General features: G+C 43.6%; 1 protein-coding gene across 2 annotated transcripts; it reads right to left on the reverse strand.

Moving 5' to 3' along the window:
* Window positions 1–4,693: 4,693 nt before the first annotated feature.
* onecut1 (one cut homeobox 1) lies at window positions 4,694–10,689 on the reverse strand. 2 transcript variants are annotated; one of them, XM_046033541.1, is made up of 2 exons: window positions 9,605–10,689; window positions 4,694–5,269 (listed from the first exon to the last, which is right to left on the reverse strand). In XM_046033541.1, the coding sequence occupies exons 1-2, from the start codon at window positions 10,674–10,676 to the stop codon at window positions 4,980–4,982; spliced, it is 1,362 nt and encodes a 453-aa protein (XP_045889497.1). In that variant the 5' UTR covers window positions 10,677–10,689; the 3' UTR covers window positions 4,694–4,979. The 2 variants fall into 2 exon arrangements, with proteins under 2 accessions (XP_045889497.1, XP_045889496.1); XM_046033540.1 differs by having other exon boundaries at window positions 9,590–10,689.
* Between the last annotated feature and the right edge of the window lie 314 nt (window positions 10,690–11,003).

Consider the following 11,003-nt stretch of genomic DNA (forward strand, 5'->3'; position numbering starts at 1 on the left):
GCGCATTCACACACACATATACAGTCAAACTCACATATGCTACAATGCACACATGCAAACACACACACGCACACACACACACACACACACACACACACACACACACACACACACACACACACACACCCAAAAACTGAAGAAGCATTGTGAGTTGAAGAGGAAGTCAAAAGAAAAAGATCAAGTTTAACAAAAGCACAAGGCGGACGAGCGAGAGCTATGAGATTTCATTTTGAAGTGCAAGATGAACTACTACTGTAATGTATTCCTAAATGTCCATGACAACAAATATGCTTGTTTATCAAAACCCTTCAAGCATCTTTGTATATGAATAGCTGGAGGACACCCCTGTCCGGGTAAGAAACTCATTCCCCAGCGTAAGAGATCCAGGTGATTGTCTTAGGCGATGCAGTATTGTTATGAGACTTGTAGCCAAGCTACCCATCACATGGGAACTCCTTACTGACAAAATAAATAATAGAAAACGTGAAAACATTTACATTCTCCATTCTGTGACACAAAGACTGCATAACATGCTGATGTGATCTGTCATGGACATTTTAGTGATGACCTTCAGTCCTTGGAGACACTGTGCCATGTGCATGACAGAGGTGAAGCAGTACTAACAGTAAGGGCTCTAACAGCCAGAGGGAGTCTTAAACTTACTGTTGTGACATGCACCAATCAGCCGCACACACATGCAGGCACACCAGCAGTACATACAGATTTTATGGATGGATGAACACACAGTAAAGAAATATACGTAAACGAGCACACACACACACACACACACACACACACACACACACACGAACTGGCATACCTCAGCAGTACTTGACACTTGAGTTACACACACACATACACACACTTGCACTTAACCACACAGAAAAAGGAATGAGCAATCCAGGTGACTGTCTCCACACACACTTACACACTGGTAAGGTTCTTTGCAGTTTTATTAGACTTTGCTCATAGTCATTACACGAGTACGTACCAAAAGAACAGATACTAGATGGAGCGAGGCGGCAGTGCCACGGCAATTAAAAACAGACCCAGCTCCGTGGCACAGCCCCTGGCAGACCGGCTGCCCAGCCTATACTCCACCTCACTCTGTGCATGAGACAGCAAAGTGAGCAGGACTTGCAGTCCTTGTTTCAAATGCTTCAGATTGTACATTGAACAGGAGATTCCCCACATGGTAGAGTAAGCTTGTCTACAGAGCCCTACGCCTTCTACATTCTATACCCGTGCGAATGGCAAATCAAAACTCAACAAGTCTACCTCACAAATGCCAGTGCTTTTCAACGTTATACATATTTTTTTTCCAATTTTTTGGTTTGTTTTAAAAATCTTTGGATGTGCAGTAATACCCATAAAATAACTGTTTTAAAAAGTCAAAAGAATAGAAAAAACACACACACACATACACACTGCTTTTTGCCAGTTGTTCAACAAAGTAGCTCCTGTATAACTTTGTCTGTGTTGGCAAATCAACTGTCTGGGTTTCTGGCAGTGTTTAAAACACACATTGAAATGCCGGCTAGGATTTAGCTGAAGAAGAATACAAACTACTCCTTTGTTTATATCTAAGCGTGGGAAATAAGGCTGTAACATAAAACTGTCTTTTTTGTTTGTTTTTTTTCAAAAACCTACTATATACAAATCTAGAGTTTCTACAAATGCATAAATTAAAGCAGTGGTTAACCATTACAAAAATGCAAATTAAATTAAAGTCACAACACAGCAGTAGAGAAAAGGGAAAATATGAACACAATATCACAGCAGTTGGTTTTACCCTGTAAAAGCAATAGTCTACCATCATAATATTGGCATAACCCAATGTCTGATAAAAAATACGCTTCTCCCTCCATCTCTTAAGTTTCATACATCAACCCTGAAACTTGTCCTTTTGTGACTTGAAACAGAGCACTTCTTCCAAAAAAACAACAACTTTAAAATAGATAATCATACAGCTTTTTGAAGTAACAATAACAGTTACCACGCGAGTGGAGTTCTGCCTTACTCACAGATAGACGTCTCAATGCAGAACTCAAAGGAATTATTACTATGAGGTATTCAGAGACATTAGTAAAGACATGCACGGCCAGAGTGCTGGACCTTCCTACCCACAGTAGAGAGACATGGAAGGTTGGGGAAAGGAGGGATGGAGGGGTGAAAGGGGGCAGGGGAGAGGAGAAACAAAGACCTTTGGTTTAATCTGTAGAAGTGGACAACATAAATTCCTTTGGTATGTTTTCATTGCATGGTTGCGCTGGCGAAAGCACCACGGTGTGATTTTAAAAAACAACAAAAAAAAACCTTTTCCTTGTTTCTTCAGTTGTGGCCCTTCTACAGGCTGAGGTATTCACAGAGTCAAAGGTGAGAGGTCAACAGCGGTTTAACACTTTGGTTCAAGCAAGGCACTCGTCCTGGGAGTTTTTAGAAAGATTGCAACACGTCTGCTTCTACTTTCAGGAACATATCTGCCTATAGTTGAGTCAACAATTCTGCCCAAGGCTATGTCAGCTTGTCTGCCTATTGTCATTTAAAGATGTCTGACCTATTTGGTGGATCAACATTATCAACCTATAGGTACACACTAAGAGGCAGGGCCAAGTAGAAATAATGCTGTAAAAAAAGACACTCCGCCGGGGTACGCCATCAAATTTACATAGATTATTTTTTAATCAACTAAATCTTTTTTTATACATATTGCCGCAATGTCAGCTTTTTCTTTTTAATCCATTTTATCTGCCAATAAAGTGGTAGAAATGAATCCTTTGGTACTGCTAACAAGCACGGAGACAGACTGATCATATTGCTAGCGAGGGCGTTGTACCCCGCAGGCACCCGCGTGGCCGCTTGTGTGTATCTATGGCTAGATCAGCAAATCTGCCTATAGCTACATCAGCATGACTATTATGGAGCTGTAATCAGAGCACAGATGAAGCAAGAGCACGCATAGCAGGGGTGCATGGGCTGAGTGCAGGTGGGAGGGGGAGAAAGGAGAGATGAGTGGAAGAGAAAGAGTGAGATAGGAGATGGGGGAGGGGGAGACATACAGCATCTTTTAACACCACTCATAGAGGCCGTGCAATGAGAAAAAATCTTTGGTTATCTTTGGTATCATCAAAGTGATAGAAATCACGTATGGAACTTGAGTGAGGTAGCATCTTTGGTTCACACTATAAAACATCAGCAGGTCTCGACACATTTGTGTTTCTTGTCGTCTTTTTGGTTTTTTCTTTCAGAGATGAAGAAGCAGCTCTCTCTCGCCTCTCCTTCAGCGCTTGTACTGATGAATGTAGAGCTGCTAACCCTGGCCATGAGGAGGATGACGGCAAGGGTCCAGCTCAATATATTTAATGATATGCTGCCCTGCGCCAGCCCTGTGTAGTGCTTTCCTCCTAGTGCTGAAATGCATAGCTTACCAGGAGAGCGGAAGAAGGATGGGTGGGGGTGGGGTGGTAAGGGGTGGGGATTGGCAACTGGCAGGGTGGGGTGCTTTCGTATTCGGGTGACAAGCTGACATTGCTGTGTAAGCGCCTGAAAGTGATTCGATCATTGATATCATCCCCTCCACCCAACATTTGATGAGGAGATACAATCAAATACGTATGAAGCACACGGGGCCAATGGAGTGATGCTGAAAGCTTATTATTAGAGGGGTGACACAGTTTGTCCTAAAAAAAACAAAAACATCAGAGGCCGTCTGTCTCCCTCACAGTGTCAAGAACACATAGAGCATCAGAACCAGCATCTTCTGTTTTCACCTTTGCAGAAGAAACACTATGAATGATTTAGTCTTTGTTTGCCAGCTGCTCACATCAACTTGCGCTGAATCTGCAGACTGAAAGGATGTCTCTATAATAATGAATCTTCACATTAAGCATTTAAAGGAACATTCAGTGGATTGTTTGGGGAGATCTCACTGGAATATTTAGTTTGATTCAAGAAGGCATCTATAAGGCAAATGTCACTAGCTAATTTTCAGGGTTGTGCCCTATATATAATCTTTCCGTTTGCAGGGAGCATAAATTTAAGTATGACTCAAAATGTTGTATGAACCATAAGCAGTAACATGCTCTTCTTTAACAGTCTGTCTCAGGAGGTAAGGGAGCAAATGAGGTAAAAAAATAGATGATCAACTACAAAACATACTCTTTGGTCTAATTACTTCATAGCAAGTGGTTTGTGTTTCTAAGCTGCATGAGAGGCCTCAGGGTGTAGAAGGCTTTGGTTTTTTCTTGTTTCAATTATTCAACGCTTCAGCATGTTGGAAGAAAGCACTACCATGTGGGTTGAGGTTAGGGGTTCTTTTTTGGTTTGGTTTAGGGTTAGCAGTCCACGCATGGGCATATACCTGTCTGTCTGGAATGCTTGATAGAACGACAGACGGCAGGACAGACAGACAGATAGACAGACAGACAGTCCACCGATCCAAACAAGGCTGCACAACAATCCAGTCGCCCCTGTAGGATTTTTTTTTTGTCTTCAAAGTTGATTGGCCAATCCCACTGGAGCTCCACATTCGGGCTGTTTTTCAAGGGTGTGGACAGCTGCTGATCAGACTGCGAGTAGGCTGATTAAACCTCCATTTAAGGACCCATCATTAAAACCAACCAATCAGATTAAAGATAAGGATGGCGAATGATAGATTGATACTGGGTGGGGGATGTGGTGTGTAGTAAAGCTATAGACCAGTGATAGTGAGTGTGTGTGTGAGAGGGGGGTAAAACTATAGTCTTTTTGCAGTATGTTACACATAAACGTGTTGCTGAAACAAACATTTCAAAGCAGGTCAAACAAGAAGTCTTTGGTTTGTTTTTTCATCTTTGGATACTATAAATATCAATATAGTACAGGTTTAAGGGCAAAATGTTGCTTCAAGGTCTTTTTAAGTTTCTCTTTGTTTCTCCTAAGTTTTAAAGCTTTTCCACCGAGGTTGAGTCAGTCCATGAGTTGGTCAAATCAGTCCGTCTTCAGGCTTTGGTGCAGGCGTTTGGGCCAGAGTTGACTGAGTGACCGGAGCCGTCGTCCACCCACTTATCTAGGCTCCGGCGGCGTGCGTTCATAAAGAAGTTGCTGACCGTGGCCAGCTCGAGGCCCAGCTGCTGGGCGATGGTGATCTGGAGCTCTTTGGATGGACGCTTGTTCTCCTTGAAGATGGCGTGGAGTGTCCGACGCTGCACATCTGTGAACACCAGCCGGGGCTTCTTGGTCATGTTCCCCCGCTCGCTTCTGCCGTGGTCCTGTTCCTTACGCTTACATGCTGTGGAGAATTCAGGGAAGAGGCAGAAGGGAAGAGAGTGTGTTGGTGAGAGAGGGCAGAATATACGTCTACAAAAGCAAGAATTGTGGCTCCATCACACCTTGACCTTTGACAAAAAAAGGTCCTAAATAAATCCATGGACGGACCCATGAATTATTATTAGTTTTCATTCTAACTGGGACATACTGATGTGATTATTTAAAGCCAATGCCAATATCTGATATTTTTCAGTCCATTTTGACCCAAACTAACTCTGATAAAGATTGTTTTTGTCCTAAAGAGATGATAGAGATACTTATATATCAAAATAATTCAGACATTTTTGTTTTTACTTTTGACACCACAACACTTAAATTTATATTGTCAATGTGACAATTGTATCAAGTATTATGATCCTAGAAACAAAGACCAAAACATGGCAGTCCCATAATCCTTAAAAAATATCAGAAGTGAAAGTAATGTTGGTTGACCTGTAACTGGTGATTAACATCAGGAACCAAACTGGAAACAAACATTTTGAACACGTTAATGGCTTATCCATCTCTGCAGAGGCCATAGGGACAAATTGTCATTTGTGATATCGGGCCAAATATAGGCCTATATAACTTTTAACTGACTACAACACAAACAAAAACTGCATCAGCTGATTTGAATAAGAGGTCATCCTCTCAGGTTTAACTTGTTTAATTAGTAAACTAGCTGCTGCAGTTTGAGTTAGATAAAAACAAGTAGGCCTATAGCCTACTACAGTATAGGCTACACTGGACTAAGCACTGCATACTTAAGGTGCACATTTTCTGCTCTAATGATGATGTGCTGGAAACCGTACTGAAAAAAATGCACTCAGGCCATATTTCTCATTGAATCATAAATTGCAGAGACAATGTTAAATGTTGGTAAGACCTTTACCTATATTAGCACCCCTCTTATAAGACTTGATCTCTCAGATGTGACTTTGTACAGAATCATGCAACAGTCTGCAGGCGGTGCTTTCGTGTCAGTCACCAAGACCCCCTTTCATTGGACACTGCCGAGTTACATGCGAAATAATAGCGGAATTAAACTTCAGGTCAGGTACCCCATCGAGTCCCATGGACGTCTGTTGGGCCATGAACCAGAGCAGGAGCTCCGTTAGTTCTGGTGGAGAGCAGACAGACAGGAAGCCTGCCAGCCAGGGAACAACGAGTTCTGTCCGCGGTGCTGAAAATAACGTCAGCCCGCAATATTATGTAGGCCTACACTACAGCTGTGGAAAAATGAACAGCAGATCATATAATATTGGAAAGACGAAATTGGGAATCAGTTTGGCAGCAAATAAAACCTCTCTTCAACTGACCTTGTTGCTATTTCATTTAGTTTTTTCTTTCTTTCTTTCTTTTTAACCCCAGCACAGCCATCCAAATTGATGTTCACCAGTGAGCAGAGACCAGGAGGGGGCAGAAGTGGGCTGCTAGAGCAAAGCCCAATATGGACTCACTGGGGAAATTAGTGAACGGCATGTTCTAACCACAGAGCAATTCTTAAATAATGATGAATAAATTATGAGCAGTGGTGAATAAAAACATTGCATCACAGAAAACCTCAAAGCTCAGTAGGCTAATGTAGGCTACAAAGCAAACCATTTCAAAATAACAATCAAAGCCATGCTGCTCTATCAACATGACCAACAACTTTCTATTACATAGGTTAAGGAATTTGTAGCTTATAGTGCATACAGCATTTAAAGTGGCGTATAGGCTACTTTTTGGACTTTAGTGTGGATGTAGCCTAATCTAGTCTATGTTGTCTTTCTAATGCAAATAAACAAGAAGTAGGCCTAAACAGCGAGCTTCATCAGTGAGAGATTAAAATAAACATTAAAACATATTTTGCCGATCCCACCTTGTAAACTAATTTTAACACACCTTTTCTCAGATGTGTGGTAAAGTACAGTGCAGCGTCCTATTAGCATGACCATAAACCGGAATGTAATTGTGAGTTTGAGCAGCCCGGTGTCGCCAGTGCTGGTAAATATTAACAGAGAGCCGCTCCTCGTGTAAGGGCTGCTATAAATCAGCTGGAGTGAAGGCCACTCAGACAGCAGGAGCCACCACAGAGTGGCCCGGCCCCAGCACGGGAGGCCCGGGCAGAGAGGCAGCTTTCCCAGGACCAGGGTGACATAACAACGGCCTCGTTATCACGCTAATCACACACACACACACACACACACACGGCTAATCATTACAAACACACAGATAACTCCACACACTCAAACAGACTGCACACACTGGGCCCAGTAACACGGTGCGACGATAGTCCTGCGTTTCATAATCTCACAGAGAGCACAAGAGAACAACAAACAGATCCTCTGTGCTGAAAATGTTCCAAAAATTCAACTGGAAAACCGACCCTCTAACTATTCTTGTGTAAACGTGTAGGATATCCTAATTTAGGCAGTCAATGTTTAGGCTACTTACAATTTCTAAAACAACGTTACAAAAAATCCCAACCAACATTGAACACTGTCTCTACAATTAACTGTGTTGCAACTAAATTGGTGTCGCATTTCTGAATTCATTAATTTTGTCCTGAGCAAAATCACATATGCTTTCTTCAAACCCATTTTATTTTATTTTATTCAGACAAATTCAGACGGGTAATTGAATACGTGGGAAAGGGAGAAAAGGCCCGAGATTAATTTCAGAAGCCTAAAATCAATAAGTATTTCACATCTACTTCAGCACACGATCACATATCTAGTTCAGCTAGAACGGATCAATAAAATGGCGCTCAGCCCTTTCTCGCCAAATTAATTTAGCTTTAAAATATAAATGTTCTCATCTCCCAGCTTTGTTTTTGGTGGCGTTTGCCAACAGAAAGCCATAATTATATAGGCCTATTTGAAGTTTCTGCTCAAGAGAAGCTTTGGAATTTTCTTTGATTTACATCGATTTGTGTTGTTTTCTTATAAAAAATTGGGAGTAGTACATGAGACAGGACATAACCTGCTCAAGAAATAGTGAATGGGAATACAAATGAAGCAGAATTTCTCTTCCTTCAAACCATCATCAATTCTAATGAATTGGCGACTGATCTGATTTATCTACAAATCTACAAAACCAGCTTTCAAAATCACGACATTTAAATAATGAGATAATGAATGTTGAATATATATATATGTATGTATGTATAATCTATTGCGATTACACATGTGCACACCCGCGATAAATGCGCGATAAATAAACACATAAATGCACGCACTTTCCACTAAGTGGACTCAGCCTCACTTTTCCTAAGGCCAAAAAAGCTAATTTGTAGGTCATTGATTAGGCCTATAAAAGTAAAAACATCGGATGTCTGTGAACGCGCACGTGCGAGTTGGGCCTCCTTACGCGCCCTAATTGACTCGTGCATAGGCCTACCTCAGGGACAAATTAATACAGAGGTCTATCAGTTAATTAGAGAAACTTCAGTCAAGTCAGGGTTAGTTTATAACCTGAACATAAACACATGCTCTCGACTCTATTCTTTTTTATTCTATTCTGAAATGAAGGCCTATAATTTTTTACCAAAGTGAGAGACACAACCTTTTCACCGGCTAAATAATGCAGGACTTCAGCTTTACTTGACATTCGAATTTAGTTTATCACAGACTCTCAAGAACACGTGCACACACACGTTTCTCTCTCTGTTTACACCAAGGGCAACACCAAAAAGGCTCCCAACGATTTCTGGGCGAAGGATCAACTTACGCACACAGTCCAGCGGTCGATATTTTGAGGTAAAATGACATGAGCACTTGTTTCACACAACCCCAAATTCAGTGTAGAGACAGAAAAGGGATGCGTATTGATATCAGGCCACTCATGTAGTGCAGGAGCATCAGTTTGGTGAAGCACTTTTCAACTTTAGCAGCTTCACATATTGTTTACCACACTGTATAATGTTGAATTTGACCATCCAGCAGACCTCCCCTACAGGCATCACATAGGCATTTCTAAAACAAACCAGGGTCGTGGATTCACCAAACCCTAAAGCAGGTTTCATTTCTGGAGACACATATGTTATTTTGATAAAGAACTCTCAGCCTAGAGGGAACATTTGTCCTGAGTGCTACACTGATGTGATTTGACACTTTTTTTTTTTTTTTTTTACATTAGCCTAATCAGATTGCAGGATTTAAAAAAAATCTCTGTTACACTAAAAACTACCAAATCAGTTTTGTTTCCCAGCCCACTTGACTCATTGCTCAATAAGGTAGCATTCAGGGCAAATGATCCTGGTTGAGCGTGTTTTTCTCAGCAACACATTCAGAGGATGAAAGCAAAAAGTGGGCTTTACCGAGGCTTCGCTCACCTGCGAGCCTGAGCGCACTCATGCGTTGGAACTCAGGCTCCTGCAGCCATTTCCACATGCGGCGGAAGGTCTCTCTACCGGACTTGAGCTTGGACCAGGGTTTGGGGTTTCTCAGCAGGTCGGACAGGGTCCCCTGGGACCTGCACAGGACCCGCTGGGCAAAGATGGCCTGAGGGATGCTGTAGCGCTTCAGCTCCGTGGTGATTCTTTGCGCCACCTCTTTGGTATTAACCTCCTCCATCTGGCCCCCAGAAACACCACCCCCTCCACCGCCGCCCCCTTGCTGCCCGGGCCCGGAGGCCTGCTCCCGGTTGTTCCCCAGCCCCTGGCCGTGCCCCTGCGAGCTAAGGTGGGCGTGCGGGTGGTGATGGAGGCCGTTGATTTGTACCATGCCCGCTGAGGAGCTCATGTGCTGCTCCGTGTGTCTGCCGAGCATGGCCGGGTGGTGAGCCTCAAACCCGCTGGGGGTGAGCATCTTCTCACCAGGCATGGCGGCACCAGGATGAGCGTAGGGAGGGATGCCGGCCTGGGTCGTGTGTATGCTGGCCAGACCGGAACCAGACAACGGGGAGAGGCTTTGGCCCATGCAGGGATCCTTGTGATGATATGCGGGATACAGACTGTTCATAGGCGCTAGACTCCGGTCCTCTCGCATCAACGTGAAACTGCCGGTGACATTTCCAGGGATCCTCTGGTGGGGATGAGGGTGAGGATGATGGGGATGGTGGTGGTGGTGGTGGTGGTGGTGATGATGGGGAGGAAACTTGTCGGACACGGTGGAGATGGGGGGTAAGGGCTGCAGGGGGGTTAGGGTGGTGTAAGTGCTGCTCGCACTCATGCCAGGGGGGGCTTCACACATGCTGATGGCTGGATGCAGGTGTCCGGGGTGGCTGGGGTGATAGTCTCCGCTTTCCAGCAGGGTCGCCATGCCCATAGCTCGGTGGCTCAGACCCCGAGGGCTCGGACGGGAATGTGGACTGTGGCCACTCAGCAGCTCTCCGTGACCGGCCACGGACTCATGGCTCACTCCGTGCAGGTCGCCAATATTCTCCATCGACAGCTGTGCGTTCATGATCCGGGCAGCGCTGTGGACGAACCATCTATCTGACCTACCGCAGTTAGCTGGTGTCCAGAAGTCCTCACGTCCAGTAAAGTTCAATTTTCTTTTGTTGCTTTTTTCTTCTTGCAGCAGCCTCCTTTGCTATTATTGCCTCCTCTCTGTCCTGATATTCACCTATTAGTTCTCCCTCCTTCCTCTGACGCTGTCTTGCATGGAAACTCCTTTTTCCGAATTCCTTTTTGTTGTTTTTGTTTGTTTTTTATTTTTTTAATTTTCTAATTCTCTTTATGATTCAAGCCCCCCCACCGCCAACCAGCTGTCCTTGCGCTCCGGTCGGGT

Source organism: Micropterus dolomieu, linkage group LG20 (genome assembly GCF_021292245.1).
Source record: "Micropterus dolomieu isolate WLL.071019.BEF.003 ecotype Adirondacks linkage group LG20, ASM2129224v1, whole genome shotgun sequence".
NCBI lineage: Eukaryota > Metazoa > Chordata > Actinopteri > Centrarchiformes > Centrarchidae > Micropterus > Micropterus dolomieu.

Excerpts from the sequence above, each read along its gene's own strand:
- onecut1 (XM_046033540.1), bottom strand. The coding sequence starts at position 10,676 with ATGAACGCACAGCTGTCGATGGAGAATATTGGCGACCTGCACGGAGTG. Across the intron at positions 5,270-9,589 it reads CGCAGGTGAGCGAAGCCTCG|CATGTAAGCGTAAGGAACAG; the intron begins GTAAAGCCCACT and ends AATTCTCCACAG.